This window comes from Salmo salar, chromosome ssa06 (assembly GCF_905237065.1).
Source record: "Salmo salar chromosome ssa06, Ssal_v3.1, whole genome shotgun sequence".
Lineage (NCBI taxonomy): Eukaryota > Metazoa > Chordata > Actinopteri > Salmoniformes > Salmonidae > Salmo > Salmo salar.
The window spans coordinates 51,532,446-51,554,340 of record NC_059447.1 but is presented as its reverse complement, the minus strand read 5'-3'; the positions used below and the strand labels follow the sequence as shown (position 1 = coordinate 51,554,340).

The 21,895-nt window shown below is 41.6% G+C and overlaps 2 protein-coding genes across 18 annotated transcripts in view; one reads left to right on the top strand and one right to left on the bottom strand.

The window, feature by feature from the left end:
* Positions 1-767: 767 nt before the first annotated feature.
* On the bottom strand, positions 768-2,425 carry LOC106607565 (rho-related GTP-binding protein RhoB). The gene has a single exon (XM_014204620.2). The coding sequence runs from the start codon at positions 2,226-2,228 to the stop codon at positions 1,638-1,640; it is 591 nt and encodes a 196-aa protein (XP_014060095.1). The 5' UTR covers positions 2,229-2,425; the 3' UTR covers positions 768-1,637.
* Positions 2,426-3,402: 977 nt separating this feature from the next.
* Positions 3,403-21,895, top strand: part of LOC106607566 (pumilio homolog 2) — a 43,304-nt gene continuing 24,811 nt past the window's right edge. For 9 of the 17 annotated variants that reach the window (XM_014204637.2, XM_014204636.2, XM_014204628.2 and 6 more), the window contains exons 1-11: positions 3,597-3,880; positions 5,304-5,670; positions 16,812-16,880; positions 17,004-17,109; positions 18,237-18,424; positions 19,054-19,217; positions 19,490-19,793; positions 19,901-19,994; positions 20,225-20,332; positions 21,062-21,210; positions 21,384-21,501. In XM_014204637.2, coding sequence (XP_014060112.1) covers positions 3,822-3,880; positions 5,304-5,670; positions 16,812-16,880; positions 17,004-17,109; positions 18,237-18,424; positions 19,054-19,217; positions 19,490-19,793; positions 19,901-19,994; positions 20,225-20,332; positions 21,062-21,210; positions 21,384-21,501 — 1,726 coding nt within the window. In that variant the 5' untranslated portion in view covers positions 3,597-3,821. Of the gene's footprint in view, positions 3,547-3,596; positions 3,881-4,133; positions 4,675-5,303; positions 5,671-16,811; positions 16,881-17,003; positions 17,110-18,236; positions 18,425-19,053; positions 19,218-19,489; positions 19,794-19,900; positions 19,995-20,224; positions 20,333-21,061; positions 21,211-21,383; positions 21,502-21,895 lie in introns of those variants that run through there. The other 8 variants (XM_014204627.2, XM_014204635.2, XM_014204634.2 and 5 more) reach the window with 5 other exon arrangements.

Below are 21,895 nucleotides of genomic sequence, written 5' to 3'. Positions count from 1 at the left end.
ATTATGTTTTTCATGTCTCTTTCTCCACTGCACCTGTTTCTAGACAATGTATTGTAGTTTTACAATTATTGTGTAATATCCTGACAGTTCTCTTGATAGAACCATCCCAAAACATCCCCATTTTAGAAACAGAAACTGTCTATCTTATCTCCCCAGTTTAAACCAATAACGTAGACAATACAGTAGAAGGGGAAAGAATTGTGTCATTGTCACTAAGCTGACCACCGCAGACCACCTTCACATTTAGTAGGCCTACCAGTGCTTCCAGTCGTTTCTATGTAGTTGGGGTGTAATGGAAAGCAGTCCTCTGAGCTCATTTCCTCTTATTGTGCTGTAATACTATTTCCAGTATTGTTTTTTTCTGTTTTATTTCTCCTCTTGCTTTTGATAGCTTTCCACACCACCCAACCCCTTCCTGCATCAGGGGTAATTGGTGTTGTCCTGAATTGTGTTGCCATTTATCCTAAACAAGGCTGGAGTGAAAACATGCATGATGTGGGTGAGCTGCCGCTAGCAGTAAGCTATAGTTGCATTACATAAGTTGATTGCTTTGTGACCCTGAGGAACACGAGACACATAGGTCAGCGTTGAAAGATTATTTTTTTTAAATCTCTATATTGACGGTGACCTTAAATTCCTGACTATGAAACTGTCCCTATCAATTATGGGACAGATAGTTATACACAAAAGTAAAATAATTAGGTTTTACCATGTGCATTTACATCACCAGCAGAGGCCAAACAAATGGAATTCAACTGGCAGTAGGCTATACATTATGATCATATCTTTATTTAAAAACAATTGAAATAACTGGGACACAAACTTGAAAACATAAAAATATATTGCACTATTGGGGTCTTTTTGAAACTCCATATACAATATGTGAAATAAATGCATTCATTCTTTACAGTGCTGCAGACCCTGTCATCTTAATGCAATGTCAACAATTTACACACAAAAAAACCCACTGGAGGCAGGATGGACAGCCTTTTTGATCAGTATGAGAGCAACTTGGCCAAAAAAAATGTAGTCTAAGGCTTACTCTTCAAAACAGTCAAGTAGGCTCCAACACTTTGAGCAAGTAGAATCTTGGCTTGAAAGTTGGGCAATAACCTCTTTCACATTAATAATGCAATGTGACCATATAAGGGGATAAAGCTTCACTAAAACTCGAGGTTGTACGTTGCTTTTCCCTTTTGAGCACTGCTTTCTGCTATAGGGCTACATTTCCCTCCACAGATTCCATAAATTGCCAAACACACTGGTTGCTTATCAACAAGCCTTGGCCCCCGACACTCAAGTAGGCTACTTGGAACAAGATCCTCAAAGACTACAGCATCATTTCTGGCAGAAACTTGAATATTTGACAAACGTATTTCTTCAGTAAATTATAAATCACAGGGAGTGTCCGTTGTACTTGATTGTATATTCGAGTCAAATAAGGTACATTGGTCAGAATAGATCCAGATGATGATCCATAATCAGATTATCATTTATTTTGAACATTATGCTACTGGCTCGCAAGAAAGTCTTTGATGGGAGACACGCACAGTTGTTTTTTGTTTCAAGCACAACAGGTCTTGATGGTGTTGGCAGCCGTGGGGCTACATTATCGCTTACGTCAGCTGTTCATTCAATCACAACAACGAACAGCAGTTTACACAACCGCTGGAGGGTTTTGATCTCTTCTGTAAAGCTGCACGTGTCGCAGTGTCGAACACCTCCCGAATACCATCCTTTGTTTTAGCAGAACACTCCAAATAGTCATATGCACTAATTCGCGCGGCCATGGCGCGCCCGTCCTCTGTTTTCACGGGTTCCTGTTTCATTCTGGACAGCTCGGTCCTAACATTGTCGTCGTTGCGCAAGTCTCTCTTGTTGGCAACTAAAATAATTGGCACGTTGGGACAAAAGTGCTTAACCTCTGGCACCCATTTCTCGGGGATGTTTTCGAGGGAGTCCGGGCTGTCCACGGAAAAGCACATCAGGATGACATCAGTGTCCGGATAGGACAGCGGGCGAAGGCGGTCGTAGTCCTCCTGTCCAGCCGTGTCCCATAGTGCTAGTTGGACTTGCTTGGTGTCCACTTCAATGTCCGCCACATAGTTGTCAAATACAGTTGGCACATAGACCTCAGGAAACTCGTCTTTGCTGAATACAATCAGCAAGCAGGTTTTCCCACACGCGCCGTCACCGACGACGACCAGCTTTTTCCGTATCTCTGCCATTTGTTGCTTTCGACACAGACCACTTTCCCTTGATTCTAGCTTTTAAACAAATATGACATTCGAAAACAATTATGTATCAGCTGTCTTTGTGTTAGCTAGCTACGAATTCTGGCTAGAATGTATGCAAGCGCGTTTAGCCGCTCGACTCGATAATTCCCAAATATTTTCCCCTGTCCGACCGCTGTTGCGCTTGCTTTATAAAGAGCACGGCGCTTTCCTAATATAGCAATCCAATCGTAACTACCGAAGTGATATCATCATTTCGAAAAAAGGAGGTGATTGGATCCCAGTCCTGCTTTGTCGGTAGGGGAGGGTAGTGTACCACGAGGATCATGTCTCGCCCAGATACCGACATGGGATCAACTAATTTGGCAATGTCTTTGGCATATTTCCTACATTTTTTTTTTCAATAAATGTTTCCTAATTCACATTCACATAACTTAATGTATGAATAGTCATTTGACATAGGCCTATATGCCACTATCCATCTGACAAACACAGAAGGCCTATACTAAAGTAGAGCCAGCTCTAGGCCTACAAAAAAAAAAGATGTTTATATTTCAATAAATTGTGGCTCGCAGCTGGCCATCAAATAACACGATAACAATTCCCAACGCGACGTTTTTTTCCCAGGGCCTAAGTACGGGCAGGCCTATGTCCCCCATGAAACAACTTGCTTTCTTTCCCCATGAAACAAAGGTGATAAAATATTGCAAAATTGCTCAAACCAATAGGACTATTTGAAATTAGCTCATGTAGAGTATGTTTCCTACTGCGTCTGCCATGATGTGTTCCCATTCACAATAATCATGTTGGCGTTCCAAAATGCCTAGCTATTCATATACATCATATTGTTGCGATTTAAGTACAATTGATTGAGATAGGAGCATATGAAGTTGAGTATTAATTGGTTTTTGTTACAACTATGGAATTAGTCATATTGATTAAACATCATGAAAAATATTGATCAGCATTACTGAAATTTTACACTGGACTGACTCCCTAGTGGACTTTCATTGATACAGAGAAATCATGCATACTACATGGGAATAATTGAGAAATTATGAGTTGGTCATTTTTCATAGTCTATTTTATTATAATCGCAAACATTGGCTTGTTTGACATGTTAGTGCGCAGGTCTAACGTACAACATGCATATAGACTGCAGGGAGGGCACTAGCGTGATAGTCAAACTCCTTCATTGCACGTTCAATCGTAGCTAATCATTAAAACACCGATCTCCACGGAAACAAAACAATATACATTTCAACCACTGACATTTTGTACAAACATCGCTCTTCACTCTAAAAAACAGCGCGTGAGTATCTAAGTTTATATAATGCGATGTATTACGCATTCTCACTATTTTAAGTGTGGATTATTGCCTTGGTCGTTGAGTATTTCCCCTTTTGTTTAGCGGGTAAGGCCCCTCTGGAACTTGGAGGGGGGCCATGTTGTTAGTGTAGCTAGTTACCCAGCAATGGTGTTTTGTTAATACAGCTCACCAGACGGCATTTGTATGTTTCACTCGGTTAACAAGGTTTGCTTACTGTTCAACGGCGTGTGCACAACGGAGAGTTATGCCTTCAATGTATGCATTTATTAAACTACACTAGTGATTTTTACAGCGCTGATTTGATCAAACTGAAAAGGTAAGGGGCCTCCCTTACTCTGCCTAGCTAGCTAGGCTAGTAACTAACGAACAAATTAAACGTTGACGCTAGATTTGCAAGTGAATTGGTAACGTTAGCTAGTTATCTTGGCATCTGTCTACTGTTAGTTTAACGAACAAATGTGATAGCCAGGTAGCTAGCCATTATAGCTAATTAATATAGCTAATTATCTAGTTATCTAACTAGTTCACGAACGGTTGTTTTGCCAGTCAATGACTGTTGTTATGAGCAGGGAAGTCGTGGACGTAGCTAGCTACTGTAGTTAACTGTTCTGACGTCAGTTTCATGCTAAACTAACCGAGTCTGCAAGCTATACAGTAGACATCGTTTGTAGAGTTGGTTTTGCTAGCTAGTTAAAGTAGCCAGCTAGGTACCTAACTACTCGTGGTATTCAACATTTTCGTGAAAGCAATAACCACACAACCAACATTAACGTTCGCTAACTAGTAATCTAGAGACTCTTATGCGCCGAAATTGCCAGCTAACGTTAGCTAGCTAGCGAATGTTATCAATTTCGCGTAAAACGTGTTTGAATGACGTTACTAGCTAACGGTAGGTAGTTAAACTAACGTTAACGAACTAGATACAATATGTGGTTAACGTTAGCTAGCTACTAACTAGGTACACCGGCATTCTACACTACTACCGTGTGTAATATTTATTTAGCTAGCAAAACACACACATCCGACAACGGCGACTTCAACACTCCAGCCAGACATTCATTGTTCGATTGGCTACGCTAACAAGTTAGCTAGCTAAGTAAGCTAGCAACGGTAGGCAAGCTAGCTATCCATCTAACTTAACATTGTTTTGCTAGCTATATCAATACCGTTACATTGGTTTCCTGCTGTCTGTGATGTAGGTAGCGTATGTTCACGATTGATGTTAACCGTTAGTTAGTTAACTTTAGCTGTTTGGCTAAGAAGGCCAAAGCGCATGTTACACGGACTTTCGGGACACTTCTACAACGTAATGGAGTTAGCTAGTTAACGTTGTATAGTTAATTTAGCTTAAAATACGTTAATGTTAGCAATGTATAACAATGTAATAAATACGTTGTCTAGATAGCCAGGGAGCTAAGTCAAAGAAAGGGCAAGTAACGTCCCCAGAGAACATTGTTGCTGTTGCTAGTTAGACGATGCTTATTTATCACGCTGACAGTGCTTCCGCTGCAGTCCTGCAGACATTTCAGCTAACTTATTAAACAAATAAAATAACGGAAACTGTCGTAACGTTAGGGACCGGAAAAGTATATCGTTATTTATTTTACTAGCTACAGTTAATACACGTGTATGTTTGGTTGATTCAATATCAGAAACCTCAGCCTAATGTTTGACAAGTGCTATCCATAACCAATGTAAACCAACCCTCCTCTGACATGTACTATTTCCCCCTTCCTTAGGCTTCCCCGTGGAATGAGCATTCCATGCAGCATCCTAGGTATGAATGACGTGGCCTGGCAGGAGACACGAGGTGGGATGCTGCACACAAACGGTGCCCCTGAAGCTGGGGGCGTCAGAGTTCATGGAGGGGGTTCCCTGGCAGCCGTAGGGGGAGCAGGGCAGGGTCCCGGAGGGCCACACCCTCTGCAGGGCATGGATAGGGGCCCCAACCCCACCCCAGGCACCCCACAGCCTCCACTGAGTGGGCGCTCTCAGGACGATGCCACAGTTGGCTACTTCTTCCAGAGGCAACCTGGTGAGCAGTTGGGAGGTTGCACCCCTAGCAAGCACCGTTGGCCTACAGGAGATGGCAACCACATTGACCAGGTATGATGATTTTGTCAGGGCCAAACTGCTTTCTGTTTGGTAAAGGTACAATATTTGAATGAAGCAACTCTTAGACCTTATGCTGTTTCAGCCCCGAGCATGACTGAAATTTTACAGGTCATGCTTATGTCTACAGGTTAATTTGCATAATTTAGCGCAATTAAGTTGGCACATGTGCATTTTCGTTACTTTATCCTGTGTCTTATTTATCACACATGCACAGCGTATAGAGCCTAGTTTGAGCAGAATAATACCACCCGTCAGACAGCGAGAGCTGCTGCTTGAGTGGAACGTGTTCTTAGAAACCCAGTCATTGCACTGCAAATTGTAAATGCAATCGTGTGTTAACACTCTTGATGGCCACGGCTAAAAAGGGGATCTCAGCTTTCTAATGCTACTATTTTTATTTCTCAACTCCTAATTGAAGCCCGTGCTCCATTCGAGTGCCTAGGCAATGAATACGGTAGGTAGGCTACCAGCGCGTCACCAACCACCTTGCAATTGGAGTATGCATTGTTTGAAACCTGGATGTTTTTTACTTCATATTATGAGGCATGTCTTACCTTGCTCCAAAGTAGACAAGCCAAAATCCCATGACAGAAACATGGAGTTAATTATTTTATGAAGACTTCCTCATTTGCCATTGAAACCAGCATTTATCTCCTGTTCTATTGGTTTTCGTATCAACTTTCTTTCGTTGTCCAGAAGCCAAAGGCACAATTCTAGTTATTCTTTTTGTTGCATCTTTAGATTCCCCCTCTAATTTTAATCTCGCATATGGAACTGTTTGCATCAGGTGCGCTATTTACAGTGCCTTCAAAGTATTCACACTCTTGACTTTTTCCACATTTTGTTAAAGCCTGAACTTACATTTGTTTCAATTGTCAAATTAGAAATATGTATTAAGACCTCCCCAAAAAATGAAAAGCTTAAATGTTTTGTCAATAAGTATTCAACCCTTTTGTTATGGCAAGCCTAAATAAGTTCAGGAGAGTTAACCTCTATGGGCTAGGTGGGACGCTTGCGTCCCACCTACGTAACAGCCACTGGCAGCCTGTGGCGCGATTTTCAAAACCTTAAAAATCCTATTACTTCAATTTCTCAAACATATGACTATTTTACAGCTATTTAAAGACAAGACTCTCGTTAATCTAACCACACTGTCCGATTTCAAAAAGGCTTTACAACGAAAGCAAAACATTAGATTATGTCAGCAGAGTACCAAGCCAGAAATAATCAGACACCCATTTTTCAAGCCAGCATATAATGTCACCAAAACCCAGAAGACAGCTAAATGCAGCACTCACCTTTGATGATCTTCATCAGATGACAACCCTAGGACATTATGTTATACAATACATGCATGTTTTGTTCAATCAAGTTCATATTTATATCAAAACCAGCTTTTTACATTAGCATGTGACGTTCAGAACTAGCATACTAGCAAACTTCCGGGGAATTCGCTAACATTTTACTAAATTACTCACGATAAACGTTCACAAAAAGCATAACAATTATTTTAAGAATTATAGATACAGACCTCCTCTATGCACTCGATATGTCCGATTTTAAAATAGCTTTTTGGTGAAAGCACATTTTGCAATATTCTAAGTACATAGCCCAGGCATCACGGGCTCGCTATTTAGACACCCGGCAAGTTTAGCACTCACCATAATCATATTTACTATTATAAAAGTTTGATTACCTTTTGTTGTCTTCGTCAGAATGCACACCCAGGACTGCTACTTCAATAACAAATGTTGGTTTGGTCCAAAATAATCCATCGTTATATCCGAATAGCGGCGTTTTGTTCGTGCGTTCCAGACACTATCCGAAATAGTAAAGAAGTGTCGCGCGCATGGCGCAATTCGTGACAATAAAATTCTAAATATTCCATTACCGTACTTCGAAGCATGTCAACCGCTGTTTAAAATCAATTTTTACGCCATTTTTCTCGTAGAAAAGCGATAATATTCCGACAGGAAAGCTCCTATTCGGCAAACAGAGGAAAAAATCCCAAAGGCGGGGGCGGTCGGGTCATGCGCATAAGCCCAGTGTCCCTTGATCGGCCACTTGAGAAAGGCGATAATGTGTTTCAGCCTGGGGCTGGAATGACGACATTCTGTTTTTTCCCGGGCTCTGAGCGCCTATGGATGACGTGGGAAGTGTCACGTTAGAGCAGAGATCCTTAGTAAATGATAGAGATGGAAAAGAAGTTCAAGAAATGGTCAGACAGGCCACTTCCTGTAAAGGAATCTCTCAGGTTTTGACCTGCCATTTGAGTTCTGTTATACTCACAGACACCATTCAAACAGTTTTAGAAAATTTAGGGTGTTTTCTATCCATATGTAATAAGTATATGCATATTCTAGTTACTGGGTAGGAGTGGTAACCAGATTAAATCGGGTATGCTTTTTATCCAGCCGTGTCAATACTGCCCCCTAGCCCTAACAGGTTAATTTGCTTCACAAGTTGCATGGACTCAATCTGTGTAATAATGGTGTTTAACATCACTTTTTTTTATGGCTACCTCGTCTCTGTACCCCTCACCTACAACAATCTGTAAGGTCCCTCAGTCGAGCAGTGCATTTCAAATACAGATTCAACCACAAAGACCAGGGAGGTTTTCCAATGCCGTGCAAAGAATGGCATCTGTTGGTTGGTTGATAAACAAATAAAAAATACTTTGAATATCCCTTTGAGCATGGTGAAGTTAATAATGACAATTTGGATGGTGTATCAATACACCTAGTCACTACAAAGATACAGGCGTCCTGCCTAACTCAGTTGCCGGAGAGGAAGGAAACCGCTCAGGGATTTCACTGAGGCCCATGGTGACTTTAAAACAGTATAATGGCTATGGTAGGAGAAAACTGAGGATGGGTCAACAACATTGAAGTTACTCCACAATACTAACCTAATTGACAGAGTGAAAAGAAGGAAGCCTGTCTAAAATACAAATATTCCAAAAGATGCATCCTGTTTGCAACAAGGCACTAAAGTAATAATGCTAAAAAAAAAGTGGCAAAGCAATTAACCTTTTTTGTCCTGAATACAAAGTATTTTTGAGACAAATCCAATACAACAGAGTACCACGCTCTATATTTCCAAGCATAGTGGTGGATGCATCATGTTATGGGTATGCTTGTTAAGGACTGGAGAGTTTTTCAGGAACAAAAAAAACTGAATGGAGTTAAGCACAGGCAAAATCCTAGCGAAAAACCTGCTTCAGTCTGCTTTCCACCAGGCACTGGGAAATTAATTCACCTTTCAGCGGAACAATAACCTAAAACACAAGGCAACATCTACACTGGAGTTGCTTACCGAGAAGAAAGGAAATGTTCCTAGTTACAGTTTTGACTTAAGTCTGCTTGGAAATCTATGGAAAGACTTAAATAGTTGTCTAGCAATGATCAACAACCAATTTGACAGAGCTTGAAGAATTTTGAAAAGAATAATGTGCAAATATTGTACAATCAGGTGGGCAAAGCATTTAGACTTAACCAGAAAGACTCACAGCTGTAATCACTGCCAAAGGTGATTCTAACATACACTACATGTCAAAAGTTTGGACACCTACTCATTCAAGGGGTTTTCTTTATTTTTACTATTTTCTATATTGTCAAATAATAGTGACGACATCAAAAACTATGAAATAACACATGGAATCATGCAGTGACCCAAAAAGTGTTAAACAAATCCAAATATATTTGAGATTCTTCAAAGTAGCCACCCTTTGCCTTGATGTTTCTTTGCACACTCTTGGCATTCTCTCAACCAGCTTCATGAGGTCACCTGGAATGCATTTCAATTAACAGGTGTGCCTTGTTAGTTTGGATTTTTTTTCTCAATGTGTTTGAACCAATCAGTTGTTGTGACAAGGTAGGGGTGGTATACAAAATATAGCCCTATTTGGTAAAAGACCAAGACCATATTATGGCAAGAACAGCTCAAATAAGCAAAGGGAAACGACAGTCCATTACTTTCATACATGGTCAGTCAATCTGGAAAATGTCAAGAACTTTCAAAGTTTCTTCAAGTGCAGTCACAAAAACCATCAAGCGCTATGATGACACTGGCTCTCATGAGGACCGCCACAGGAAAGGAAGACCCAGAGTTACCTCTGCTGCAGAGGATAAGTTCATTAGTTACCAGCCTTAGAAATTGCAGGCCAAATAAATGCTTCACAGAGTTCAAGTAACACACATCTCGACATCAACTGGTCAGAGGAGACTGCGTGAATCTGGCCTCCATGGTCGAATTGCGGCAAAGAAACCACTAAAGGACACAAATGATAAGAAACTTGCTTGGGCCAAGAAACGCAAGCAATGGGCATTAAACCGGTGGAAACCTGTCCTTTGGTTTGAGTCCAAATTTTCTCTTTTTGGTTTCAACCACCCTGTCTTTGACACAGAGTAGGTGAATGGATGATCTCTGCATATGTGGTTCTCACCGTGAAGCATGGAGGTGTGGGGGTGCTTTGCTGGTGACACAGTCTGTGATTTATTTAGAATTCAAGGCACACTTAACCAGCATGGCTAACACAACATTCTGCAGCGACACGCCATCCCACCTGGTTTATGCTTAGTAGGACTTTCATTTGTTTTTCAACAGGACAATGACCCAACACACCTCCAGGCTGTGTAAGGGCGATTTGACCAAGAAGGAGAGTAACGGTGTGCTGCATCATATGACCTGACTTTCACTTTTTTTGGGATGAGTTAGACCGCAGAGTGAAGGAAAAGCAGCGAACCGGTGCTCAGCATATGTGGGAACTCCTTCAAGACTGTTGGAAATGTATTCCAGGTGAAGCTGGTTGAGACAATGTGTGCAATGCTGTCATCAAGGCAAAGGGTGTCTACTTTGAAGAATCTCAATTACAAAATATATTTTCATTTTAACACTTTTTGGGTTACTACATTATTCCATATGTTTCATACTGTTGATGTCTAAATTATTATTCTACAATGTAGAAAATAGTAAAAATTCAGACAGACCTACTCATTCAAGGGTGTCTGAATTTTTGACTGGTGCTGCTGTATATAAACTCAGGGGTGTGAATACTTATGTAAATGAGATTTGTTTAATTTTTAATACAGTTGCAAACATTTCTAAACAGATTTTCACTTTGTCATTATGGGTTATTGTGTGAGTGTGTAGAGGGGAGATCGACTTGGATCAATTTTGAATTCAGTCTGGAACACGTGGAATAAGTCAAGGGGTATGATTACCTTCTGAAGGCACTGTATAGAAAGGTATTCTCCTGCGAATTGCATTTTGGCAAATGTTTGAAATTCTTTTACATTTGCTGCGTCATTACAGTAGTTCTATGTTCCATAATAAATCCTTTTGGCTGTGAGACAATTGGCTTGCCACTGCATGTTTCAATTAACCTCTGAAAATGTTAAATTCCTTGTATGTATGTATGTATGTATGCATAGTGTTTTCAATTGGTCACATTATTTTACTATTTGCTAAAAAATGACCTGTTAACAAGGTTAGGTTAGTCGGCAGCAAAATTGACTGAAATTTGTATCCCTAGTTAAAAATATTTTTCAAAGTTGAGTGCAAGTTTTTAAAGTTTAGGTTCCATTCCCAGGAAACACCCAGCTTGTAGACAACTGACTTTGGTTGTGTGTAAAGGGGGAGGGGGGTCTCAGTCAGTGATCTCTCGCACAAGGGTATAGGCTTCTCTTATATCTAACACGGAACCCAAACCGGCTGCGCCATCATGCGCAAATTTATTTTGTCCCCCTACACCAAACGCGATCACGACACGCAGGTTAAAATATCAAAACAAACTCTGAACCAATTACATTAATTTGGGGACAGGTCGAAAAGCATTAAACATGTATGGCAATTTAGCTAGTCAGCTTGCACTTCCTAGCTAATTTGTCCTATTTAGCTAGCTTGCTGTTGCTAGCTAATTTGTTCTGGGACATAAACATTGAGTTATTTTACCTGAAATGCACAAGGTCCTCTACTCTGACAATTAATCCACACATAAAACTGCCAACTGAATCGTTTCGTTTCTAGTCATCTCTCCTCCTTCCAGGCTTTTTCATCTTTGAACTTATATGGTGATTGGCATCTACACTTTCATAGTATTACCACGACAACTGGCAAAACAGTTCGTCTTTCAATCACCCATGTGGGTATAACCAATGAGGAGATGGCACGTGGGTACCTGCTTCTATAAACCAATGAGGAGATGGGAAAGGCAGGACTTGCAGCGCGATCTGCGTCAGAAATAGTAATGACTTCTATTTTAGCCCTTGGCAACGCAGATGCTCGTTGGTGTAGGTGCAATTTTTTTATATATATATATATTCCAAAATTTATTTTGCAACGTTCGGGCGACGCGAGCGGTTTAGTCAGGGTATAATGTCAATGACTTACAAAGGGGAAAATAACATCTATTTTGTCTAGGGATGTTAGCTGCTTATCGGTCTATAGTTTAATTTGCACAATTTAGTGGAATTAATTTGCCTCGTGTGTTTTTCATTAGTAGTCATGTATCTTATCACTCGCACAGCATAGAGGCCATTCCCCTCCTCAAACTAGGCTGTCACTTGTTTTGACAGTACGAGAGCATCCTCAAAGCTTGTACTGGAGTGAAATGTGCTTCTATAAGCCCAGTCATTGCACAACAAATAACATCCGAGAGCCCTGCTTGAATAATGCAACGCGGCATGTAAAAATGTTGCAACTGTTAATTACTGTCTGCAAAACTAGATTCATTACAGGCTTGAACACTTTACAATGCAAGAAGATACCAGTAGCTTCCAGTTTTGTAGACTTACCTACCTTAGTAGGTTTCAGCTGAAGCCATCATCAATTCACTACCCTAGTACTTTGATAATAGACCATTCAAAATATGGTGATTTCAAAGCTGATTGTCATTGCCACTAACTTTATTCATTCACTTCTTCTCTCACACTGAAGGACATCATTAGGTCTTAGAGACAAACACATTATTTTAGATTTTTTTATAAAACATGCGGTTGTTTCATATGAAGAAATGTTGATCAGTACAATAAGTCCCATATGGAAGGGTAACATCTGTAGCCCCATGAAATCAGCCAAAACAAGCAAAATAACTTAATGCATGCACACTCGTATTGAATATGCATTCAACGGTATTGTGGATTGGCTAAGCTTCATCTTGATTTACCCAGTTTATCAATACAGATTTACCATTAAATATGAATGTACTTTGTTTATACAATCAATTTGACTTTGGTATAAAAAAAAATGCCACGGGTCATGTCCTTGTTGGTGCGACCAAATCATGTGCTGGTGCCATCAACTGAAAGTTGGTAGCACCAGTGGCAAAGGTTTGCCTCGAACCCTGGTAAGTGATTTCTATATTACTTTTCAATGAACAGGTTAATTTATTTAGACTCTTAATGTTGACCAATAAAATGTCAATGTGTGACGTTTTATAGGAACCTTGCAAGTCTACAGGAGTTGGCATTCATTTGCTTTCTTCCAATTTTGTTATGGTGTCCTACATAAGGGACGTGAGTCATTTCCCGTATGATTGATTGAGGATCTCCATATTGCAAATGTACGGTCCCTTAATAGACGTCCGCGGCTGTTATTAAAATAGGCCGACGACCGCAGGTTGTCCCCCAGGGCCCGGTCTTCTTCTGGGAAGTCATCAAATAAAGTCTAGGACATTTAGTTTCCGCATTACACATTTTTTGTATTTTGACATTCTTCTGCTGTACTGGAAAAGGCTGTATATTGCAAATGGACATGGCTGTTTTCTCAAACGGAAAAGACTTCGAAGACAACTTGGTGAGCACAGGTTTGGCCAAATGTACTTTCAGCCCAGAACCAAGATGGAGTTGGTCTCAACGCTCTGAGTTAATCACATTTTCTGGGATTAAAGGTAGAAATCGGTAATACAGCACTAATTTGACCGCTTCATGTCAAAGTACATAAACCTGCGGTGTAAGGAAAGATAAATGGCTGGTTCTCTTTATCGTAATTTAAGCGAAATCGTTAAACAAGTGTTTATTTTGTTTGTTGTTTTCCCCCCCCAAAAAAGATATAGATCCAGTTGCGGCGCGTTAAGGTGGGTTTCGTAGCTCGACGTGATTTTCTGTACACACACACACTCAATGTGGAGTGACACAGTGTGGGTCTTAGACACACAGAGCCTGCAATAGTTACCTGTGTTCGAACCATCAGACCTAGAGCTCTGAAACTTTATGAACCTGTTCTAGAGCTTAAGTCAGTTGTGCACGGTGAGTTATGTGGCTCTAGAAGGTTCTCAGACCGAGAAACAGCCTAGTCCATTTGCAATAACTTCAAATCATTTTTAATGTCGCGAAAATGACATTAGAAAAGTCCCAGAATCACAAGACTAGGTGCATTGAAACCGCCTCAGCCCATAGACGACCCTAAAGTTTCTGTCCGATAGCTCTTTCTGGGACCCCGAAGCAACGCCCGGGAAAAAGGGAATTTTCAGCACTAATTAAGGTCGCTGCTCGGGCCTATTGACCTATTGACCCGACACTCCGGATTCGGGGTCGCCTCAGCTAGGCCTACACACAATGTCAGAACTGGACCCACAGCTCGAAAATAAATAACTTTTTGAAATATATATATATATATATATTTCTTAATGGTTTTAACAGAAGGTGCTATGATTTGTGGGCCGGCTCTGAAATATGTGAGTTGGCTTCTAAAAGAGTTGGACAAAGTGAGTTTGGTGTCAGTATGTCTTATTGACTGACTGAATGGCTGACTTGATGGCAGTATAATATGTTGGCATTGTACATTTTTATAATCCAATTGGACAGTGTCCATTACACACATGCTATATTGTCAGTGTGAACATGCTCTTCTGCAAGTTGACCGTGTCCATTGCCAATATATATCCATAAGGACTTCCCATTACCAAATGGACATGCTGAATCAACGAGAAATTCTTACTTCCTAAGATCAAACATGACAAGTAGACTTTCTAGGTTGGTTCAGGGCTTAATGTATATGCCATTTGGACATGGTTCGTTGACTTTTGGGTTCGGAAGCTGACTTCCTATGATAATATACAGTGAGGGGGAAAAGTATTTGATTCCCCTGCTGATTTTGTACGTTTGCCCACTGACAAAGAAATGATCAGTCTATAATTTTTATGGTAGGTTTATTTGAACAGTGAAAGACAACATAACAAAATCCAGAAAAACGCATGTTAAAAATGTTATAAATTGATTTGCATTTTAATGAGGGAAATAAGTATTTGACCCCCTCTCAATCAGAAAGATTTCTGGCTCCCAGGTGTCTTTTGTACAGGTAACGAGCTGAGATTAGGAGCACACTCTTAAAGGGAGTGCTCCTAATCTCAACTTGTTACCTGTATAAAAGACACCTGTCCACAGAAGCAATCAATCAATCAGATTCCAAACTCTCCACCATGGCCAAGACCAAAGAGCTCTCCAAGGATGTCAGGGACAAGATTGTAGACCTACACAAGGCTGGAATGGGCTACAAGACCATCGTCAAGCAGCTTGGTGAGAAGGTGACAGCAGTTGGTGCGATCATTCGCAAATGGAAGAAGCACAAAAGAACTGTCAATCTCCCTCAGCCTGGGGCTCCATGCAAGATCTCACCTTGTGGAGTTGTAATGATCATGAGAACGGTGAGGAATCGGCCCAGAACTACACGGGAGGATCTTGTCAATGATCTCAAGGCAGCTGGGACCATAGTCACTAAGAAAACAATTGATAACACACTATGCCGTTAAGGACTGAAATCCTGCAGCGCCCGCAAGGTCCCCCTGCTCAAGAAAGCACATATACATGCCCGTCTGAAGCTTGCCAATGAACATCTGAATGATTCAGAGGACAACTGGGTGAAAGTGTTGTGGTCAGATGAGACAAATGGAGCTCTTTGGCATCAACTCAACTCGCCGTGTTTGGAGGAGGAATGCTGCCTATGACCTCAAGAATACCATCCCCACCGTCAAACATGGAGATGGAAACATTATGCTTTGGGGGTGTTTTTCTGCTAAGGGGACAGGACAACTTCACTGCATCAAAGGGACGATGGACGGGGCCATGTACCGTCGAATCTTGAGTGAGAAGCGCCTTCCCTCAGCCAGGGCATTGAAAAATGGGTCAGCATGACAATGACCCAAAACACACGACCAAGGCAACAAAGGAGTGGCTCAAGAAGAAGCACATTAAGGTCCTGCAGTGCCCTAGCCAGTCTCCAGACCTTAATCCCATAGAAAATCTGTGGAGGGAGCTGAAGCTTCGAGTTGCCAAACGTCAGCCTCGAAACCTTAATGACTTGGAGAAGATCTGCAAAGAGGAGTGGGACAAAATCCCTCCTGAGATGTGTGCAAACCTGGTGGCCAACTACAAGAAACATCTGACCTCTGATTGCCAACAAGGGTTTTGCCACCAAGTACTAAGTCATGTTTTACAGAGGGGTCAAATACTTATTTCCCTCATTTAAAATGCAAATCATTTTATAAAATTTTGACATGTGTTTTTCTGGATTTTTTTTTTTTTCTGTCTCACTGTTCAAATATACCTACTATTAAAATTATAGACTGATCATTTCTTTGTAAGTGGGAAAATGTACAAAATCAACAGGGGATCAAATACTTTTCCCCCTCACTGTATGGCACATGGACAAACTCAATGAAATAAGAGACCATACTGTCCATACGGTTACTACATATGTGTAATTTTACAAAAAAAATCGGTCCAAAAAGCAGTTTTTATCAGGGTTTAAAATTGTGAAAAGAAATTGAGATTTTGACAATTTTACCCATAGGACTTGACTTTGTGACCATTTCCCATATGAAATCCTATGGTGGAGTGCTCGTCACCTTTGGGATTTTTGGAGTATGGCATTTGCCATGTTGCGCTTGCAATGTGTTTTTGATGAACTGCCGTCCATTTGAGTGGTATTTGCGATTGTGTATATGGTTTGCCCAATGCCAGTAAGATGCCATTCATTTTTGGCCATTTCATGGGGGTCTTACCAAAACTAGCCTATTACGAATAAGGATACCATATTCACTGGGTCGAAGTGTGTGTGTGTGTGTGTGTGTGTGTGTGTGTGTGTGTGTGTGCTGTAACTGTCTAAAGGATATATATATTTTTTTCCTATTTCAGGTTCGCACTGTGGATGAGATGAACTATGGTTTTCAAGCCCTTGCTTTGGAGTCCAGGGGCATGGGTGAGGTAGGTTGAGATATGCCACATTGCAAGTTTCTTCCCCGTAAACTTAGGTTCTGTGCTACATCTTCCATTGAAGTCTTCCGGAATGTTGAATGTTCAAGTTGCCTTTTTGCCTTCTCTTTACAGATGCTGCCAGCAAAGAAACTGTGGGATTCGGATGAATTGGCCAAGGATGGAAGGAAAGGGATGCTCCTTGGAGAGGAGTGGAGGGTGAATGCCTGGGGATCTTCTCGTGAGTAGTTTTCTGTGCCTCTGCTTGTCTTACTATGCGTTTTACCCTCAGGTTTTTGAGAACCGCAATGACTGGAAGTCTGTCGATCTGCTAGCAGATCGACAATGACTTGAAATCTGTGGTTAACGCTAGTTAGCATTGGCTCGCAAACATGCATAACTTTCTTCATACTGGACACAGAGACATACACATGGTATCTATGAGTTCATCTGACTCGGGGGTAGTACCAAAATTGCCAATTCAACCCAAAATCAAAATATCCTATGCATAAATAGATAGTAGGCTTGGCCCGTATCCAGCTTCATTACCGAACCTTTGCCATCCAGGGATATCCAGAAATACTGGCACTGAACACAACTGCCGCTGTTTACAAACCGCACTGTCTGTAGATTTTCAATACCTTGCTGGCTTGTGTGCTATGCCACTGCTGCTTATAATAATAATAAATAATAATAATAATATGTCAAATCATATCCAGCTCAGGGTTCCAGATATGCATTTGAAGGTCTCTATGCTGACCTTTTTTACAAGGAGCATGCATGCGCCTAAAGTAATAAAAATAAAAGTTTTTATTCCATACTTCTAACTAGATCACCTGGCGCATGCTGCACAACCATGAGTGACTCACAAGGCTCTGGTCTTGCATCGTTGTGTGCTTGTAAACAAAACGTGACTGGGGACCACCGGTTAACTTCAGAATAAAAAATTGTGACCAGTGAAATGAACGCGATCAGTTTTATCTCCTAATGTTTTCAATGAGTTGACTGCAAGTATTTACTTAAAGTAGCAAAAAACTATTCAAGAGAAGAAAAAAAACTTCAAAGAAATAGTTTCAACGGTATTGATGATATGGAAAAACCCTCCCATGTCTATTTCCAAATACCCCGGTACACCGCCCCAGCCTAACAAATAGCCTTAAAGTTTAGTGCGTGAAATTGAAGTACTGCATTTACTACTCAGTTCAACTGGTACCATCAAGACCATGCAGATAGCTTTTTCAAGAAACATGCTGAAACTCTAAATCTCCTTTTGTTGAATGCTTGGTCAACGCTGTCTTCCTATTATGATCATGTGTCAGTCCTTGATGTCTCTATTCTTTGCTCCACCCCCATTCCTCTGATGAGCAGATCACTCAGTGTCCCAGCCTATCATGGTGCAGCGGCGACCCGGACAGGGTTTCCATGGGAACGGAGATGCCAGCTCTGTGCTGTCCCCTCGCTCTGAGGGCGGAGGCCTGGGAGTGAGCATGGTGGAGTACGTCCTGAGCTCCTCCCCCGGCGACAAGATGGATGGCCGCTATAGGAACGGTGGCTATGTAAGTCTTTCTGCCAAGGTCTCTTTTGCTCTTTTCTTTTCGCCGATCCACTCAGAACCCAGAGAATACCTACATCAGGCTCAATAGATGAGTTGGCTGACAATGTCACAAATGATGTACTCGCTTCAATGGGGCAGATGTCTTTGGGTTATGATTATGGATGACCGCATGGCTAGCAACAAGGATAAGCTGCCATGTGGGAAATCGTAGGTAGCTTGTTTCTGCTACTTTTTGATACCATCTTGTTCTTGATACCATGTCTTGTTTTGACTGTCACATCTATGCCAATATGGCCCAAAATTTGCTAGCGAACCAACAGCTAATGATGTATTTGAGACAACGTGTGCATGTTTATTTGTTTTCAATAAACATTGGAATCAAAATATAGTTTAAATGTTGTCAACAATCTAAGCCAACCTCATCTGTGTTTCCCCCATAGTTGTGCACGTGTCGGTTTTGTGCCTAACCAATCAACCAGTCTATAGTGATACAAAAATTGTTTAGAATTATTCCAGAAATGCAACTTCAAATGATCTTATTGCTTAGTGTTTGGCTCTGCTCTCATGTTCTCCAATGGAGTATTGCGTCACTTTGGAGAAACAAGCCTCAAATTTTGGGTGGTTTTGCAGGGCGGAGTGGACGTTGACACGGACAGGAGGGAGAAGGGCGACGCGCAAGACAAGACGTCTCCGTTCGAAGAGGACAAAAGCCCTGAAATGAAAGTGGGGGAGGAGAGTGACGCCAATGGGAGAGGCCTGCTCAACGGCATGGACAGAGACTGCAAAGACTTCAAGTACAGTTCCCTGTTAATGGTTATTTGGGGGTGAATGGGGGTCATGAAATAATCATAAGATGGATTTACCAATCCTTCACTGCACTTGTGGTTTCCTCTGGAAAATGAAATACATATTTTAATTGAATTATGCAGATAAGACATTCAAGTCACTTCCAAGCTGTATTAGATTATTATTTTTTGGGTTCAGGCAGTCAATGTCATTGAGACTTTGCATGGAGACAGTTGTGAACAAAGCCTCAAAGACCATATCGTCACATGTACTTCTCCAGCCCCACCCCAGGAAGTCGCCAGGCCTCCCCGATTGAGGCGGTGGAGAGGATGGGTCCCGGCCAGGCCGGGCTGGAGATAATGACTCAGCACCACGCACAGCACCATGCCCTGCAGCCCCAGAATCCAGCCCAGAACAAGCCCCAGCAGCAGGAGGACTTCCAGAGCCAGGAGACTCAGAACATAGGCAGCATGGAGCAGCAGCAGGGCGTGGAGTCCCTCCAGTTCGACTACGCTGGCAACCAGATCCAGGTGGACTCCTCTGGCACCCCAGTCGGCCTGTTTGACTACAACTCCCAGCAGCAGGTGGGTTGAGCTAGGGACCAGATTTCTATCAATGCATAGATAAACCTGCTTGAGAGGTGTGGAAACTGCCGTAGAACAAGTTACACACTTTAATGTCTGTTTTCCAGTTGTTTCAGCGGTCCAACCATCTGACTGTCCAGCAGCTCACTGCTGCCCAGCAGCAACAGTATGCCCTGGCTGCTGCCCAGCAACAACACCTTGGTAAGTTGTAGCTTTATTACTATAGACAGTGTATGTACTGTGGATTTATTTATACATCTACTTGGCTCCAAATGGTACACATGCAGACAAGGATTAGAGCATGTTTGTGCAAGATTTGGTAGTCATAGTTTTTTGTAAGTGAAAAATGTACAGAATGCCATACTAGTTTGAGTTTGACGGCTGTTTGATGTGTTATTCAATATGCATGCATGGCTTACTGTTTTCTCCAGCCGGCCTTGCTCCCGCGTTCGTGCCTAACCCATACATCATCAATGCTGGACCCCCTGGAGCCGACCCCTACACCGCTGCAGGACTTGCCGCAGCAGCTACACTTGCCGGTTAGCAATCCACACACACATACAGCGGTGGGAAAAGTACCCAATTGTTATACTTGAGTAAAAGTAAAGATACCTTCATACAAAATGACTCAAGTGAAAGTCACCCAGTAAAATCTTACTTGGGTAAAAGTATTTAGTTTTAAATATACTTAAGTATCAAAGTACATGTATAAATAATTTCAAATTCTTTATATTAAGCAAAGCAGACTGCCACATTTTCAATTTTATGTACAGATGGCCAGGGCCAACTCCAAAACTAAGACATCATTTACAAACAAAGCATGTATTTAGTGAGTCCGCCAGATCAGAGGCAGTAGGGATGACCAGGGATGTTATCTTGATAAGTGTGTCAATTAGATAATTTTCCTGTCCTGCTAAGCATTCAAAATCTAATGTACTTTTTGGGTGTCAGGGAAAATGAATGGAGTAAAAAGTACATAATATTGTTTAGGAATGTGGTAAAGTAAAAGTTGTCAAAAATATAAATACTTCCCTTCCCCTCCAAAAAATACTTAAGTAAAAATATTTGAAAGTACTACTTAAGTATTTTACATCACTGCACACATGCACTGTACTCATACATGGCACCCTTTTCACTCAATGTGTACCGTTAATAGCTTCTTGATCCACACTAATGTAACAATCTTCTACTTTAATGAATGCAACAATTGTATCAAATTGTTCATGCCACAGGTTTGGTAGTAGTAACTGAGGACTCCCTTCCCTTAGGGCCTACAGTGGTTCCCCCCCAGTACTATGGTGTTCCTTGGGGCGTGTACCCTGCCAACCTCTTCCAGCAACAGGCGGCGGCTGCGGCTGCCAGTCACAACGCTAACCAGCAGGCATCCAATCAGGGACCAGGGCCGGGACAGCAACAGGTAAATTAATTCTCCAGTTACCTGCTGTTAGTTGGTGAAATGCTTAAGTGTTAATGATGGAGAATTTAAAGTGATAATGATTGTATTTGGCACATGTGACAAATTGTTTGATTTGATCTTATTTGTCATTGCAGTCATTTTTTATTGAGGTTAGGTTGCTCTTCTCTCTCCAGGTGATGCGTGCTGGGAACAACCAGCGCCCCCTCACCCCTGGTCAGGGCCAGCAAAGCCAGCAGGACTCCCTGGCAGCAGCCGCCGCCAACCCGGCCCTCGCTTATGCTGGTATGCCAGGTCGGTGACACTATACACAGAGTAGCGTTAGTTTAGGAGCAGACATAAGGGCTTTTAACACTGCCAAACCAAGCTGTACTGAGCAGGCCTGGTTAAGCATCTACTTAGGCTGTGTCTAGACTTGACAGTTCATGCAGCTTTATTTTTCTGATCATAGAGTTCTGATCATGGAATTCCCAACGCATCATGCATCTACACCTACATTTTAAATGTGTTTACGGTGTGTCCGGATTCCCTTTCCCCACGCTATATTCAAATGCCAGTATGCATTCTACAAAAGGTGCGATAAGGCTAAAAATGATAAAACGACTACTGATGGCAGTAGCGAACTACTGTAGCTTACTAGTCAGCTAACCTCTAAAGCTAGCCAGCAAGTTAGCAAGCAGCAATAAAA

Coding starts and splice junctions, on each gene's coding strand:
- LOC106607565 (XM_014204620.2), bottom strand. CDS start 2,228: ATGGCAGAGATACGGAAAAAGCTGGTCGTCGTCGGTGACGGCGCGTGT.